Here is an 18,855-nt window from a genome sequence, read left to right as displayed (position 1 = left end):
GATCGATCGACCCGCGCTCTTCGTGAATTATAAATATTTACCTCAATGACCTGATTCGACGATATTCCGTCGTATGATAGATCAGGCCGTTAGACAATTCGACGTTTTTGCAAATAGCGTGGAACTTCTTTGTATGAAAATGGAAAGAGAATCGTAATTCGGTATTTTAGCTGCAGGTTTTTCTAAGACGAGTTGATGGAACTTGGTTCATTCGGCAAGTTATTTCAGAGGTGTAAGATTATTCTTAATTCTACATCTGCTTGCTGTAGCTAATATCGCGTCGAGTCGAAGATAAGAATACAAGTATCAGCCTGTATTTTATTTTAACCGTTGCAAAAATTTGATGTCGGAGCAACGATGAATTGATAAAAAAAAACGCCTTGTTTAACTGAAAGAATACAGTGAATCGAAAAAACTGATCTCGCGTTATAGAATTACTACAAAATGTAGCATTGAAAGCTGTAATCGTGCAAAATAGTAACTCGTACCTCATTTTTCTGTAAATTCAGGTTTGACATTTAAAAAGTCGAATTTTTTACTCCTAGATATTTTCGCAATTCAATATTCTCCCCTTTGTAACCTTGGCCATTCTCGAAAAACAAAAAAAAAAAGAAATTCCGCTATAAATTTATTTACACTCTCGCATTTTCAATTTTTATTTTTCTGCAAGTCATCTTTTCGCATTTACGGTCCTAACGACGTTTTTAAGTGTCGGTAGTTTGACTTGGGATTTCATCTCGTCTCTTGATCCTTCGCATTTTTGTACCCCACCCAATTTTTCCCGGTACACGAATCGTGACAATTTATTAATTAACTAATTGTTTTTCGACCAAGCAGGATCCTAAAAATTTACCGAACTATCAGCACGTATAAAATATGGAAAAAGATCAACAATTGCGGAGTCAAAAATTTCTGACGCGAATGAGATGAGATTGAGTTTGTTAAAAAATGTCTGACAACGAGCCAACCTCTCTTTCTCCCTTCGGAAACGCTGTAGGCCAAATTCTTGAACTCTATGTCGACGGGTGGCCGCTTTGGAAGATGCGTCAGGGAAACGGCGGGCCGTTTGCCATTTCCCTGGCTGCCAGGACTCGCTCCGCTGTGATTGGGCACTTTTCGCGCCAGGACTCCGCCAGTGGCCACAGTAGCCACGGCTCCGTTTGTCGATGTCCCGTTGCAGCTGCAGTGAATGTTGTTCTGAGATCCCCTGGAAGAAACAATGGAGCAGACTTGAAGTTTGATGGGAAATTTGGAAAATAGCGATTTAAGGTGGCTACGTCGTAAAAGGACGAATTACGTGGAGTGGCGATGGCCACGAAAAATTAAGAGTTGAAAAAAATAATCGAACAGGAAAATTAATCGGTTCGTTGATTGTTTCGTATTTATTTGAAACGGTGCATTTGAAACCACGGTTTTTGCAAAAGTCGTAAATTTCAGTACAAAGTCTGAATGGCGGAAGAGTTTTTTGATAATTTATAGTTTCATTTGAAACGTTTATTTGTCTTTCACTAATTATTATCGTAGAGGTACGTAGTAAATACGACAATTGTAATAATTGATACTTTGATCGCATAAATTGATATTGTATCGCATCGTTCATGGGAGTCAAAAACATAAACAGATTGATTTTGAAAAATAATCGATTATACTCGATTGATCGGGCAAAAATAGTCATTATTACTGTGGAGGTCAGAGCAGAACCTAGACAATATTTAAACCAATACAATTTTAGACATTAAAACAAGAAAATCAATACTTATTAACCCTTACGCTTCACACCGGGGTCGAAATAAACCCACGGGATGTTCCGTATGAAAAATATCGAAAATAATCTGATTTGATGCGAGATGAGTGATGAAAAATTATAAGAATCTTTGATTCCCTCTTTATCCAAAAATCCAACTTCACACGTTCATAAAAATACCGTTTTTTCATCGCGCAGTACCTCCAAAGCTTTTTTTCTTAAAAATCTGTCTCTCGAGAGTTACTCGGTCAATTTTTAGCTCAAAATATAAAAAATTCAGTTAGTTATAATTTTTTGAGTAGACTGATCCGTTTTGCCAAAGATAGCTAACTTGCCGTGATAAATCATAGTCAAAGAGTATGTATCCCAGAATTTTTTCCAGTTATTCGAATCGATATCTCCGTTTCTACGCAATGATTTTTTATGTGAAGTCTCCATCAGCGCTGTTTTGCGCACATCGCAGTGTTGTACACAAAAAGGGTGGGGAGTTGATTTAGTCACGCGCCCCAGAGAACTCGTTTGAAAATTCTCTCATAGCCTCGAACTCTGCCGATTGTTTTATTCAAAGTTTTGCACACGCAAATGCAAAATTGTCTGTTCCAATTTAATTCATTCGAATTTTGCCGTGTTTTACTTTTAATGATTTCGTGCTGATGCCACCTCGACTAAATTTGATTCAACGACTTTAAATCCTGATCATCGGTAGCGGCGTGTAAATTATCACAGACACGATCGTCATCGTTTTCTGCGATAAACGCGGCAATAAAAAACGGAGCCACGTTATGCGGCCGAAGGATTTGCCGCATAAACGACAGTAAAGCCCGATACGTTGCAATATCAGCGACTGTTATTACTGGACGTGGAAAACTGCAAGGGTTATCGATTTTCGCGACCTACAAAAGAACCCGATGCTTTGTATAACGGCCGAAAGCTGCTTACTACGATCGTACTTTTTACCCCGATTCTGCGCCTCTTCGCGATTCTCGATCGCGAATTCGTAGCGCTCGATTCTGCGCGGATTTCGTGCTCGTTGTCGAATTCAACGAGAAGATGAAATCATTGCTCTCTTATACGTTCGATAGGGTATTTCGGAAAAAAATAATTTGTGATTTTCCACCATGGCACCCCCTAAAAAGTTTGTTCAGGCTGAAAGAAAGATTCTGTCAAAGGATGAGGGATCAACGTTATGTGGAAGATCGCGCTCAGTTGATGTTTCAGTTTTATAAATTTTTTTTAAATTTATGAAGTATCGTGAATAAATTTCTTTTCATCGCTTACATATGTATCGATCGCAATATCAATTTACGTCACACAGAAGACCCACAATTGTAATATCGAGTCCCCGGTTGACATTTGAGCAGCGTATCTCTGACGAATTTTTAATTACTAATTCAATCTGATGGAATAGTTGCAATTCAACGCGAACTTTTAATTTAGAGGAGAATAAGATTCCCGGTCGATACATCGTTGCGTCACGGATAGTGATCTTTGCGTTGAATATAAATGTGAGGAAAGAAATAATAATTGAAATGCTACATCGTGTTTCTTTACGAATTCAAAAAAATGTGTAAAAAAAGGTGAATAATCGAATGAGCGCGATCTTTCAGATAACGTACAAGGCCCATCTTTTTACAGAATCTTTCTTCTGAACTAAAAAAAACTTTTTAGGGGGTGCCACGGTGGAAAATCGTAAATTAATTTTTGCTGAAACACCCCAAGTCTATAAAACATCTAAAACATCCCCGCTCTGTTTTACCGACACATTAACGCTAAAATCACCGTGCGGATGTTATTTCGCTACGATTCGAACGGAAGGTTCGTTTCTGTACGGCGATCTCGTGTAAAGCCGTTCGTATCGAGCTGTTCTAATTTCGGCGAGGGAAGCTCGCCGCGCTTTTTCACCCTGAGACTTTTTATTTTCTCCGTGTGTCGTCGTGGGCAAGGCAGCGTTCGCCGAGTTGCGAGGGAGGAAATTGGCCATTCGCAATTCGGGGTTTAGAGAAATGGCGAATGCATTGCGCGTCTGGCTTTGTCAAATTAGCATCGTGAGAAAATTATGTACGACAGGGGAGGAGGGTTGGGGCTTTTTCGGGTGTTGTAAAACTTATTTTGGCAATCGGCTGATTATATCCTGTTGAAATTTTGCCAACGAATCGACGAGGCGGTTCGCACAATTTTCGCGATCGTATCCGTCGATCGTATTTCTATCTTGGCCTTAGCCTGCCAACCGATTACGGATTATTTGCAGTTGGGTAATTAGCGGGAGATCAAGTCTCGCGATTTGGTTCGTCAAGTTCGACGTTATCGGCCTCAGATCTACAGCTCGCGAATATTTCCATCCGAAATTTAAAGCGGTTATCTGGCAAGGAGCTGCAGCTGATTTTCGTGCGCTCAAGAATGTATCAAATGTAGAGTTAAGTTGAAAAGCTGTAAAGACAGAAACACGATGTATCGAAAGTTTGAAAGTGCAACCGAAGTTCATCGAATTGAAATAGCTCCCATTGAAACTTAGAAAAACCGTAAATTTCAGCTTCGGTAGCAGGATTGTTTATAACTTTGAAAAGATCGCATCATCGAATCATTTTTACAGTGAAAAAATCGCTTCGTAAAAACGATTTTAATAAACTGTGGCTCGTTTTATTCGTAAATGAATTTTCTATAAATTTATAAAATAAGATATTTGATAACGGTGAAGTATTTTTTGTCAAGGCATTGATTTACTATTCATCATTTGTAATGATTTTAGCCAAACAAAAGACGCGAATTTTTTGATTTCTAAAGAATTTATCAAACGAAACGATTTTTTCATTCTAGAAATTGTTCGACACTGGGATCTCTTAAAAATCATCAATAATTACGGTGATGTAGCTGTAATTCATCGTTTCACGAAAAAGAAAAAATTAAATAAACATTTTTGTCCTCACGCATCTTTGACTGGACTGTACGTTTGGTAGATCCTTAAATCCGTTGGAATCCTGATGGTGAAAATTCGCTCTGAGCATCCGTCCGTCGTCTGAGAGGCGCGAAGTAATTATCAACCTGCCAGTGTCGCCTAATCGCGGAGAAAGCAAATTGGCGGACAAAAATCAGCTCGAAAATGAATCCCCGATCGGGCGTCAACTGCAACGCGTTGCAGACGATTATAATTATCCGAGACGAAAATCGATTTATTTCTCTTTAAACCCTCGAAGGACCGAATCGCCGGATTCGTCTAGCCTGGCGGGTTTTTCGTTCGTTAATCAGCGGCTCTCTAATGACGGATATAAAAAGAGGCGCCCCCTCACAGGGCCAGAAAATCACTTCCCTTCTTCTGGACGCCCCTTTTTTTCGCAATTTTTCCCCTTATAAACCCTTATCTGTAGAAGTTACGCGACATCGATGCAGAGACGATCATAGATTCATACAATATATATTCCGTTGGATCCTCGTCAGACTTTACTTTACTTTCTTCTATTTTCTCCAGTCTAGGCATACAAAATGAAGAAACGAGCATCCTTTTCGTTATTATTCACGAGCCGAGAACTCGGGGTGAATTTTAATTCAAAACGGAGTCGCACGCTTTTGCCGTACACGGTTCATTTTTACTCTTCACGTCCACGTGCATAGCTGTGCAATATTCGAAAAGCAGCAACGAATTACTTCGCTGCTTTTAACATTGAAAATTTGCGTTACCAATGTCGCGTGATTTTTTTTACAGAATTGAGAAATCTGATATCTACAATCTTGAATTCTTTCTACCTGATACAAAATTCCCGCTGATAAAAGCTAGGATTAACCGAATACCGAAATTATGGAAGATTTTTTTCACAGTGATTGCTTTTCGTTTTAGTATCACTATCCTGATTGACAATAAGCCGAATAAATCTTCTAAAAATTGGGGGACCACACTGAGAAAAATTTTATTTGTTACGGGAACTAGAAAAATTGAGTAAAACAGGTATCGTTAAAAAAACTGTTTGAATATTGTTGGATTTACGAAAAACGAGGTACGCCTAACGATTTTGCGCTATCGTCGATCCTTTTTTGGTTATTGCAACGCAAAATCGCTTTTTAAGGTTTACTCTACTTTTTTAGTTAAACAAGGCTTTGACGTCAATTTATCGTTGCACGAACATTAAATTTTCGCACCAGTTGCAAGAAAATATAGCAACAGTGATCACAATGAGAAAGAATAGTGACGGATACCAGACTTTCTGGTAACAGCTAGAAAACCAATTTTCATTTTCTACTTACAACTATATTTTTCGATTGCGGTAAAAAATGAAAATATTTAAGGAACGAGTGGTAACCGGAACTAAAAATTTCTCTCAGTGCACCGCAAAAAACACCAACTCGTTCGCTACGAAATCCATTATCCATGGATAAAACTGTGAGTACAGTGTTGATGGCTCACCTGAGCTGTTTGTGGTAGTCGAAATCATCGTGTCCCATGACAATAAATTCTAGGTTTCCAGAGTAGCACGTAAAGACGAAAGAAACACCCTTCACTCCGTAAAATTCGCGAGCATACTGAGGAAGATTAAAACGATTGCAAAATTGATTCCCGATCACGTTTATCGGATCGAAGTACCGATTATCGAAATATGACGGGAGATCACAGCTAGTATATCGCATTAACCTCTCTTCATTGTATTCTTTTTAATTATTTTCCCCTCTCTTTCTCTCTCGGCAAGGGACTTCGACCATCGACACACCGACGGTCCGATTCGATTTCGTACAAATTTTTATCGCCACTTGACAGATAGGCCAATATTGACTTGTGAAACCCGCGATGTACCCACTCGTAGATCGTGATCGCGACGTTAACGATGGATCGATGTCAAATTTGTCAAGTTGTCATTCGGCAGTTGCGTCAGGAGCGCCGACTTCGCTTTTCCAAAACTCGAGCTTCGCAGCCTAGCTTCGGGGGTTGAAAAGTTTAATGATATAACAAAACCCTACCCGCACAGATGGAACGATTAATTAACCTTTCGTTACTCCAACGTCGGTCTAAATTCACGTCACGTAAGCTCCGGCAGCTATCGAACCGCGGACAGAAGCTCCGTTGATCAATAACCCATGTGTCAGCCCCCGGATTTTTGAGCTTGCAGCTTCATTTTCACCGCGCTTGTGTCACGTGATAAACGTGCAAGAAATACAGCTTCGTCGCAACGGGATAATGTTTTCTTTCAGTTTTTACCGAGGAGAGGAGGAGGGGGAGTGTAGAATTTCGAACTCGGCAAAGTTTTCATCGCAATTTCGAGCTTTCTTTTTAAATAATCGCAGCTAACCTGAAATCGATCGTCGAGAGTGATCTGCAACTGATAAACAACAGCGAAGAATTTCTTCGGATCGTTGATCTTTGATCCCGAAAAGCTACACTATCTGCGATTTAACGTCAGTCACCGATCGGATATTCCTAACGGCGGATTATCAGATAGCGGATTATTTCTGCCTTCGTATCGTTCAGGCGATTTTAAATGAATCGTCTCGCTGCTGCAGCTTTTTAGAAACTCATCAGAGGCTGAATTTTCTCATCTTCTTCACTTCCATTCTTCCGATCTCATTGTTTCCGGAATCATTTCGAATCAACGAAGCGATGATCTCGGCCTTCGCATCAATTAGAAACGCGACCCGACACGCACTTGATACGTCCGCATTAGTTTCGCGATAAGAAAAGATTAACACCTGTGGCGTAAGTTTTTAGTTCATTTTTTCAAGATACGTAGTCATTGATAAAATATTCAGCGTCTTCTCTTCGCGTTTCCTTACGCATGGGAGTAGAATTAACATCAGACACGTTCGGTTGCCAAAAAATATATCACGCAGTCCGGATAAACCTTGCCGAAAATTGAATATACATATATGTATGTATAGTCATGAAAAATCTAGCCAATTTGCGATCTCACATCAAGATCAAGAGTGGCAAGAGTGTCCTAATTTACAAGCATTTGAATCGTAGAAACCGACGAAGAGTCACCGGTCTAGAAATTAATTTCGAAAATTAAGCATTCGACTCTCTGAAAATGGGAAAACGGCATTCTGGTAGCGCCAATAACGCCACGCCAAGGTTTGCCTTTGAGCACTGTTACAAGATTCGGGTCGGATGGCAATCGTTCGATGAAGAGGATACGCTTCTTTCCCTTTGCCCTTTTTCCCTCCACATCGACGATCTCTGTTTCGGATGATGCTGACAAGTGACAGTCTCCTCTCCCATTGAACGCCCCTTTTTTCCTATCTCAAGAGTTGCTTGCACGTGAAAATATCTCCACCGAGATCAGGATGTTGGTCCAAAAAGCTGCACAGGTTTCTTATACCGTTTGTTATAGACTTTTATACACTGAAAACGGAAAAATTACTCGGAAAATTCCATCGCGTCAGGTTTTTTCTTGAACTCGTGTTTGTAGTCTCACTTATCGTTGGAGTGAAATTCCCGTTTAACTCGAAATCTGGTATCCTGTTCTTGTTTATAGAAATCTTATGCAAAATTGATTTCTTACTTCCTTTTAACATGTATTGGAGGGAGAATCAAGAGTATGTAGAAACAGGGAAAGTCAAAAATGAAAAGCTGAAGCGTGTATCAAAGAGAAGAAGAAGAGGTTTCAAAGGCAAAAAAAAAAACGAACACGGAGTGTTAAATACATTTCACGAAGAAATTCTTTGTTTAATTTTATAAGAAATATTGCTTAGTTCATTGTTATGAAATGGTGGTTTATTCGTCATTGCTGTACTTTTTTTTATGCAAACACCTTGTATTTTGCAAATATGTTGTACGTAATTTAGCGAAATGGAAGTAATTCTTGGATTCAACATACTCGAAAATATAACATTTACCAAAAACATCCGATGCAGCTGGAATAAAATATTTGTTTACAGACCTGTGCTAAGATACGAAAAGACTTTGCTGAAATGGAACAACAAGAGGGAACCCCTTATCGCGTAAAGCGAGCCATCGGTTTCCAATTATCGAGTTAAGAAAGTCATTAAAAACACCAAGCAATCAGTTTGTAGGCGAGAATCGAAGACTATCTCTCCAAGCGATTGAAAGAGAGAAGAGAAAGAAACCTTGAGATCGTGAAATGAACTTTGATCGGCGAAGAAGTTACCATAATTTGATCTTGGTACGGACACTAGAAGGAGCAGAGATCAACATTGTTGAGACGGACAGTATAAATTTGAGCTAGTGATTCATGAGCTCGCCGACAACCGTTACGAATCAGTGACGTACTCCTGGATGTACATTCGAATTGTAAATCAATGAATTTTCTGTACGCATAGATATATAGATATATATATACACGTCGCGACTACCATTACGAGCATAGGATCTGATCTACGGAGCGATAGAAATCCTTTGTTACTTTGCCGAGGCGAAACCGCACGAATGTTAAATCCGCAATCTTCTTCTTGTTCTATGAGTAGCTATAAGGGTACATCACTGTACCGGAAGAATCTCTGGAAACTTGAAAATCAACCGCGCGTGCGCCAAATAATTAAATCTCATTGGTCGGCGAAATCTTCGCGCAGCGATATTCTTGTCTGCGACGCAGGCGTGCCAACGTACGCACAATGTGTACGTTTGAATTCTCAAAGAGCATAAGCATTTAATTCCGACCGTTCTTTGAAGAGTCAACTTTCCGAACCGACAACAAACGCTTCCCAAACCTTTCCGAGTCGCTACTTTAATTATTTGAGATTCTAACCTTGAAAATTCGTATCAACCGCATCGCCGGCAGAAACAGTTTGACAGCTGAAAAATCGAGTTGGCCAGCCTGCGCGAAGAGCCGATAAAACTCGCGCATGCGCGGTTCGTTTTCAAATTTCAAGAGATTGTTCCAGTATGTATGCATGAATACTGAAGCAAGTTCTAGTCCTGACATCGTCCTTTTGGTACAGTGTTTTTGTTAGCGAATGTAACCGCAGAAGAAAGTTAATTATACACTACTGTGTGTGTGTGTGTGTAAAACATGTCTGATTAGTTGTGGGATAGACTGAAGTTGATGTCGAAGCGGATTTCAGGTATAATGCGAAGAAAATGAAATTTCTTCTGAATATCCGAAGCAGAGTTTTGATCGACATGAATTTTTTTTGGTCTTGGTAACAAAATTGGTAACAAAAAAGCTTTTGAAAGGACGTCTCTTAACCAATCGTTGGACGATGTTAGAATTACAATTTATAAATACTCACGCATAATTCCTGCTGAAAATCTGAGTACTGAATTTCATATGACGAGTACTTCGCATAACCGAGTCACGGAACGCGGTTCCGCCTTCCTCGTTTGTCTAAGGCTGTCAGAGTCGAGGAATATCGACCAGCGTCGTGTCGAGGTTCGGGCCATTTTGAGCTCGGCGCAAATTTGGGGGGTGGAAAAAACCGCGGGCCAATTTCTTGTCGTAATCATTAGAGCGGTGAAATATTCTCGCGAAAGTTGTAAATAAAATCAGGGATAAGCGAGCCGCGTTACTCGCGTCGCTTTGCGTTTCATCCGGGATGTTCGGGTTTCCCGAGGGATCACTGCAGGTTCTCCCCTAGATAGATGTTACATGTTTCATTCTACAACGAATCCCATGCGGGTATATTCTCCCGTTGCGTATTTCGACCTCCGAGCCGCTCGACTGGTGGATAAAATTTTCTCCTTTGTCGGCATGTGTGACAAAGGGACGACCCTACCATCGGCCGAGTTATTTCCACCGACCAATTGAATTGAATTTTCAACCAAGCCGTCCCGCCGCTTTAATAATGTTGACCAACCGCCGCAAGGCAGACTTTGATTTGCGAGCTGTGGGATTTTGCGTCTGGGTTCTAGACGTCGAATTTTGATTTCCTCCGCGTAACTAATAAGAGAAAAAACAGTTTTATCGGGCAAGGTTTGCTTTCGTAGAAACTAGAACGATATTTTGGATTTTACGAAATATCACCTATTTTCGCGAACATTTGTTGCAAATAATAATTAATCAAACTTCAGTCTCGCGTTTAAGTCACTTTTATTAAAAATTGATAATTAATAACAAAGTACGAATGTAAAAGTATTGATAAACAAAGTTCGAAGATGAATATTTTTCGTAATTCTTCCTTGTTCGTACGGATTTTCTCGTATCAAATTCCCATCGTGCTCTCATTATACGGCCCCTGATAACGTCGTTCAAAATTCATCGCATCTTGGTGAAAAAATTTTCCTTGTTCTTCCGAACAGGTACCCGTATTAGTTATCGACAAGAAACTTCGAGACTTATTTATCAACGTAAAAAGGACAAAAGTAAGTTTTACAAGTAATAAATGAGGATTTCGGTTATTAATCGATCTATGTAATCAAATGTGATGTATTTATACACGAAATCAAAAAAGTATTTTGTTGTTGACCCGTGTAATTAGTACAGAGCTTGCGGTCTGAAGGGCGTACCGAGTGCCGATTGATAACCCCGCATAAATACGCTACACACGCGATATTACGCCATGGTTATCTGTAAGCCTGTGTAAGAAGACGCGAGGAGATCATTCTTATGTCATTTGTGGATGACCCTGCTTCTGGTGGCTAGTCAAGGTCATGCTTGATAAATTAATCAACGAGGACTGAGAATTAATGACTCTGAAACTCTGGCTGCCAATGAGAGCATTAATCAGCGAAGGATAACCGAAGCAATATCATCGCTACGCGTGATTTCACGGAAGAAAACAGATGATGAACAGATGAACGAACGACCAGTTTTTTTCAAGTCACTTTAACCTTGCTCGGCACGATTGCTCTAGAAAAGGGTGAAATAGTATCACGAAGGACGAAACGAGTATCAGACGTTTAATAAAGGTCGTTCAATGCCTGTCGAAGGTTTGAAAAGTTCTACGTTTTCACCGATTCGCAATAAAGGAGCCTCGCATTTGCGGAATTTCCTGCGGGAACTCTTCGGAGTGTGTACGGAATTGATTTCTCCCGTTGAAAAGTCGGGGGGATAAGATCGAAATCGTTGGATGATCGATCGAACGCGAATCGTAGTCATTTCGTCGCTATCTTGTATCCCAATCGCAATTGAATCGGCGGCGAATTCTGTTTGGCACAAAGTAAATTTCAACGTGCTCTTAACGTGAAATGTTCTAAAACTCGTAATTGAACAACGGCGTATGGCACTCGAATTTCCCCAACCCTCGTATTTAATGAAGCGAAATTCCAGCGGTCACGAGTGCGCCGCCTGTCATTACGTGGGAATGGGTTTCTCTTTCGACTTGAAGTTGCCGAGATATGCGAAGAGACTGTAACCGGCTGGTGCCTGGAAAGGTTTGGGAAATGCTCGCGAGAATTCCAAGTTTCCATCTACGAACGTCGTACTTTCGTAACCGAAGGCTTTTCAACGACTTATGCATCGACTGCGGACTGCAGAGAATTACGATTCATCGTTGGAAGAGTCCAAGTTTGGAAGGCAAGATCGCACGGGTGAGAATGTGGACCACTTCGTGTTGTGTTCCAATCTTCGAAGGAGTTGAAGACGCTAGTGCGGAAAAAACGGATGAGAGGGAAAAAATTGTTCGCATCTCTTTTTTGTCGTTATATCGTGGCAATAACGGGTGTTAATTGATCCGTGAGTTCGCAGTTCAATTGCGATAATCGCGACCAGCTGCATCCAACCGTAACATGTTTGTCCAATTGACCCTTTCATCGCCCAATCAGCGTCGAATGACCAACTTTACACTCAAGCGCGTGGCGCGCTTATTCTCAGAGAAAAACAAGGCGGTGGAATGACCGGTTAAAATCCGTTAAGAAGTTTGCGAGCACTGCAAATCTGTCGGTCGCAGCTGGTTTGCACGGGTTTAACAATAAGACGGTAACGAACCGAGGATGAAAAGCACAAGCTTCGTGCCTGCGAAACACGTGGCTAAAGTGTTACGTCAGCTTCGCGTTAAAACGAGAAGACACCAAGCTAAAAACAGACTTACATAGATACAGGATGTAAAATATAAGAGATGCTGGTTTTGTTTACACTTGAAACGCATGAACATGGTCAGCGATTAAGCTAAAGTGGTCCTTCAGTGTCAAATTAGTGAGCTGACTGTTGGTTTTTAATGGTTTGTTTTATTTTCAAAACTTATTGGTTTTTGGTCGTTTTTGTGCCAGACAACCAAAGTAGTTCCTCGTTTTTTTGTTTTTGGTTCTTGTCAAATGGATTTTCTCGAAGGGCCGATATATCGAAATTTCAAACATGGGAGAATAAAATAAACGAAAGATTTCGAACAATTCATCTTTCGTTATGTTATTTTCGCATGTTTGAAATTTCGAAATATTGACCCTTCCAAGTTTTGATCCCCACCAAAGGGATGAAACGTCAACATGTACGGATGTCGTTTATCATTGATCTTGGATACCAAGAAAGAAATCGGCTCTTACCAAGCTAAACTTGAAGCCCCGAATTGAATTTCTAGAAATCGTATTTGAATCTCTCAACCCTCCATTCCTTTGTAATTCAAATATACCGACTCATAATTTAGGTCTCATTTACACCCATGAGCTTAGTTTGACCCAATAAAGCCTCGAAATTTTCGGAAATTTTACATTGAAATTGAATCTTGCCGCTCTCAATAGAACCTCGTATCTTCTACGAAACCCGGTCGAAGAAAAGCTCGAGAATAAGTTTGAGGTCCGAACCCACGATATATCGTAACTGAGGCTACCGAGAATCAAGCGAGTCCCAAATTTCGGTTCTTCACAGGACCTCGAGTAACGGGAATCGGAAATTTTTCGCAGTTTTGAGGTCGAACAAAGATCTTTTGTTACCGTAGAGATTTTTCCTGTCTAAGATGATCACGTGTACAAGTCCGGAAAACCTGAAAACAAATTTCTCGAGGTCCAAAATTTGGTGCAGCTTGCGCCGCCGCCTGGCAAAAGCGCGAATCAAAAGTCTGACGACTTTTTTCGGACTGGTTTCAGTTTTGCCATAATTTCACCGGACCAGACTTCTTTCGTAGGTCGCGTTCTCGGGTTTCTAATCGCTCCGAATGAAATGCGAAACTTCTTTAGACGAACGATTCGACGAAACTCACCCGAGGATCGCGTTGTTGAGATTCTCGTAGCCCAGCGTTGGCGGCGGTGATCTGATCGTCACCTGATGACTTCCGCTCGCGATGAACTGGACTTGTTCGTCTCCATTGTACTTGGTCCCTCCACCTAGCGTCAGGTTCTTCAGATCGGCCATCTTCAACCGCTACTCGAACGCTAAGGCGAAAAATAGGCGTGTTTAATCGGCTTTTTGAATTCATTTACCAGCACAGTGCGATTGGCTGTTGAAAAAGTCGCAGGGTGGCCGGAATCGATACTTTTTATTAAATTTGCGACATACGATGATATTGTTGAAGAATTAAAAACAGAGATTACTTGAATTAGCCAGAAAAGCTTAGATGTCGATACTTTGTTTCAAACCGTTTCAAAATCTTTAAAAACCTAGTACATTCGTTGGATTCCTTTCCATGAGACATGATTTTATTCAAAAGACTATTTTCTGTTGTTTTCTTTTTTCGAGTTATCGAGTACTGTAAAAATAAATAATTAAGGAAATCGATTAACGATGGATTTTTAGAAAATAATCTTCCGAATAAAACGATCAATTGTAAAATTTACTAAAATTTTGCACAATTTTCAAGAGATTCTACATATCGAACCTTTTCTTTAAGAGTTTTCCGTACAGCTTTCGAACATGATGATTCGATGAACATTCAAAGTACGACTATCTCGCAATAAAATTAGCAAAAATCAGTTCCTTCTTCACCTAACCTTCCTTAAATAACTTTCATTCCGTATCAAGTCTGCGGTACAATTTTCCCAGTGGTATTTATTGCTACAAAAATCGTACGTAACAATAATCACCGGATGCAGTACAGTGAGACATGAGCTGTGATCAATTTGAGGATTGCGAAAGCCGGAGAAATTCGCTTCGAAAATTCCATGGCAAAAATTACAAAGTGTCGAACAACTTGAGGCAGTCAATTTTCACTCTGTTGCGGTATCCCACGTTTGCCGTATGCGTATGTTTACATTGTTATAATTTTGGAGAAACCTGTCAAGCTTTTATCGCCGATTCGGTAAGCGGGGATAAATTGTGTTTTCGAAGTATCATACGTTTAAAAAAAACTTCGAGCCACCTGGGATTTTATCCGCAAACATCAAGCGCTGCAACGTAACGTGGCGCGGGTGTATAAATGTGTAGGTAACAATGATTGTTTGGGTATAAAACGATTGTTTGCGATCTGTTGATATCTGTACGAGAGTTTAACCGGTGACAAATTTTGCGTCGCGGGTATCTTATTGTCAAACTTCGAGACGAAGACAAAAGATTTCCACAGTTATTAACAATCTCTCGACATTCGAGAGAATACGTCACGGATTTTAAAAGATGTTTAATACATACTGTGAAATATTGTACGCAAATTTTCGACGATTTCAAGAGGGTTTTAATAGAAGTCTGTGTACACCGAATGTCAGAAGATCTTGACGAGGTACGAGATTCGGTAAGGATACAACGAGGGCGCCAGACTCGAAGTGATTGGCTAATTATTTCTCATAATTAATGACGAGCACGTTTCTGGTTAAATTTATCCCCAAGTGGCACCTGTCGACTAAATATAAACGTAACAGAATTGCGCCATGGCTTCGAAGAATCTGTCACTTGAGACGAAAATACAATCGCACCTCGTTGCGAGTCACAGGCTTTAAAGTTCACTCGCGATCGTTGTAGAACTTCGATACTTTTTGCTTGATTGAAAATTGAAATAGAACAAGAACGGCGGATTACACCGAGTTTTGGCCCTTAAATATCTTGACCTACGCAGGGTTTAATATTCGTGTAATCTGCGCTTTTAGATGCACACACACATGCAGGTGGCAAAGACATGCATGTTAAAGAATCAAGTTGCGCCAACGCAATGTGTTTGTCGTGTGATTTCCGTCTACGTAAAGTGTGGCTTATTTACGCTTGAGTATAAAAAAAATATAAAAAATTTATACTTATTTATATTGTATATATATATATATTTATACTTTTCGTGAAATCCGCGACGTCTTTTTAAGTTTGAGCACACCATGTGACGATCAACGCTGGAGTTGAACGAGTTAACAACGAGAATAACAAGACCGTTGATTGAGAAGGGGCAATAAGATGCAATTAAGCGTATAACTGAGGTCCTCGCAGAGTTTAATCACGTCGGAATTTCGGGGAATTATTCTTGCAAGAAAAGAGCAGAGATGGATGAGGCATGATCAGCTCTTCAGTCGGGGTTAAGTCTCTCGTTTGACAAGAGGGATGCCGCATACTTTGAAAAAGTATCGTATTTCGAATCTTGATTGAGTGTAATGAATAGCGTACCGAGTACAGTCCAGGGAAAAGAATTAGATAGATGACAAGACGCGCGAAATCAAGGTTCGAAATTTAATTGCGTTACGATAGAAATCCTGATCGATACATTAATCCATTGATGGCTGCATATTGAAATAGATAAGGATCCGCAGTTTTTCATCGTTTTGAAAATGTCATATTAGTGTTACGCATCTTTAATTGTAAAATCGTTTCAATTGTGAATAGGTATTCGACGCAGATAGCTTGCAATGAATTTCGAACAACGCAAACATGTTTTTCAAGAAATGATAAATTTATCAATTACTCAACAACCCACGATGACTTTGCAAGCGATGTTTTCGCGATGAAACCGAGTTGTTGCAGAAGAAAAATCATTAGACAATCTCGTGATTTATTGAATATGTATTTATTTGCGTGGTTAAAAGTAACTATTATTATTATTATTAAAATATCGAACCAGTAACAGAATTTGGGCTTTTCGTAATTATTGATAATTCAACTTGTTCCGTTTGAACGAGGATTCTTCTACCTGTTTTTATTTTTTTTTTGTTTTTACATCGAGAGTACATCTTTCTAAAATCAAATTCATGTCAATAGGCCGAGTTTGAATTTTCAAACCTTGATTGTGCGATAATTGGCTGATACGAATATTTGTCTCTGTTAATTTGTTAAATTTCAAAGTACAGTTAAATCGAAGTGGATTTATCGTCATTGAACGTCTTGATCACGGCATTTGCATTTCGTTTACACGAACGACGAGATGATAACAAAATCAGGCTTGGAAGACAAATATAAAAGTTATCACAACAAGAGGCGTGATCGGGTATTAAATAATCGAAGTACATGTAAGATGATGCGAGAATGAGACACGAACATCCGTTAATAACCTGAAAAATAGCCAGCACGTAACAGCCGGAAGTTGCGACTGATGATCAGGCTGAACACGTGACAGCATCTGGCAATATTGTAAACACGTGATTAGATGTTGTCTACAGACTGACAACGTCAGGATGGAAGTTCTAAAGTCTTTGTCCGTGAGTCGAGCTGGTGCATAAAAACACGTTTATTATAAATATATACGTGCATGCACTGGTGTATTTAATCAGTAACATCAACCTATCCGAGTACGCCTGCACTTAATTCTTTCTGACCGCTCTGCGAGTAAACATTTATCGTTTCAACGGCGTGATTCATTCGCTGCCGTGGCGCGAAATTTGAACGTATTTATTTATTGTTTTCTTTTTTTTTTTTATTTTGTTCCCTCGTCTTCTTTTTACCGGACGTTCACCCAACGGCCAGAGGCGATCGATGAGTCACAGGCTGCGAATCGTGTTTCCCTGAATTTCTGATAGCTGGACTTCGATCCTGCTTTGAATGTCGGCTTGGTGCCGTTGGCGGGATTAACGATTCGTCCCCGTTTAGACTCGATGCATCGAATTAGCTGGGAAAAATTGGGACGTTATCATTGGCGAAAATGATAATACACGCGTCAAAACCGTTATTGATCGGAACTGATTTCAAAAACTATCAGGAACTGTAGAACTATTTGATAAGATTCCAGAATTGTCTCTCTCTCTCTCTCTCTCTCTCTCTCTCTCTCTCTCTCTCTCTCTCTCTCTCTCTCTCTCTCTCAGAAAAAAATAAATAAATAAATAAATATCATTTGTTACAAAATGGGGTTCGAACTTTGCAGAGATAGACATTTAATTGGAACCGAATCATCGGTCAAGTTATACAATTAATTTAATTTTGTAAAACAATTAAGGTGTAATTATTTATATCTTATGATTTTAAAATTGAATACGATTTTGGTATAAGATTTAAAATTGCTCGTTAAATTTTTACGACTGAAACATTTCTCTTTATATCGAGAATATTTTAGTTTTTTTTTTTTTTTTTTATATTAGTTACATGCAATTTGTATTTCTGTTTTATAGATAAGTTAATTATAATTACACGCGCAATTATGTTCCGCACGTCGTGGGAATCAGCTTTGAATTTTTTCAATCGGATGTTTATACTCGAGAATAATTCGACACCTTCTGACCTGCTGATCAGCCCGTAATGCAGGTTTCTTACTCTGCGGTGTTTCAAGATCAGCATCGCGCCAAGGTTCGTTCGGAGAGTGACTCGAGGTCGAGGAGGAATGCTGAGCTAAGAATCTTCCGTAATATGCTGGGAATGATGAGATGAGAGAAAGGAGCGATGTTTCTTCACTGTCGAATGATTCATCGGCGACGATGAATAACTCGCTCCAGATCTCGTTTTAACGTTACTGCAGCTTACGAGGCGGACTCGAAAGATGAAAAACACACCGAGGTTTGTTTGACCTATCTTTTTACAATAACAGGTATACGTTTAACAGGTTCGCGATGAGTTTAGTCTGCGGACGAGTCGTGAGGCTGAGGTTAAAATAACGCGGCGAGAAGTTGGAATGAAAATTGTTGTTTTACAATTTTTCAACTATTTTTACAGAGTCTAATTTCCAAGTTGCGAATTATTTAGTAAGGCTGTATTAATACGAATCACTGAATTTCATTGGCTATTCTATAAAGTTACAAACAATTTTTTTTAACGATACCTGTCTTACCCAATTTATCTAGTTAGTGTAACAAATGAAATTTTTCCCACTGTGTGTACTTATTTTTTGTCCTAATTTTGAGATTATTCACCCACTGCACTTTGAACGAAGAGAAAATGAATTGATAAATTTTCCAATAGTTTCGCTGGGAGTAAAAATCCACTGTGCGGCATGTTTGACGGGGAGCAAATTGAGAGAAAAGGCAACCGAATTCTTATCGT

The 18,855-nt window shown here is 39.7% G+C and overlaps 1 protein-coding gene across 1 annotated transcript in view; it reads right to left on the bottom strand.

The window, feature by feature from the left end:
• The window catches only part of LOC124177927 (ATP-binding cassette sub-family G member 4), a 33,723-nt gene that overhangs the window by 10,929 nt on the left and 3,939 nt on the right, over window positions 1-18,855 (bottom strand). Inside the window, exons 2-3 of the mRNA XM_046560895.1 lie at window positions 13,748-13,919; window positions 969-1,207 (exon numbers count right to left, since the gene is read on the bottom strand). Coding sequence (XP_046416851.1) covers window positions 969-1,207; window positions 13,748-13,899 — 391 coding nt within the window. The 5' untranslated portion in view covers window positions 13,900-13,919. The remainder of the gene's footprint in view (window positions 1-968; window positions 1,208-13,747; window positions 13,920-18,855) is intronic.

Source organism: Neodiprion fabricii, chromosome 3, assembly GCF_021155785.1.
Source record: "Neodiprion fabricii isolate iyNeoFabr1 chromosome 3, iyNeoFabr1.1, whole genome shotgun sequence".
In the NCBI taxonomy this organism is placed as follows: Eukaryota; Metazoa; Arthropoda; class Insecta; order Hymenoptera; family Diprionidae; genus Neodiprion; species Neodiprion fabricii.
The sequence above is the reverse complement of the archived record's forward strand: the minus strand, read 5'-3'. Positions and strand labels throughout refer to the sequence as shown.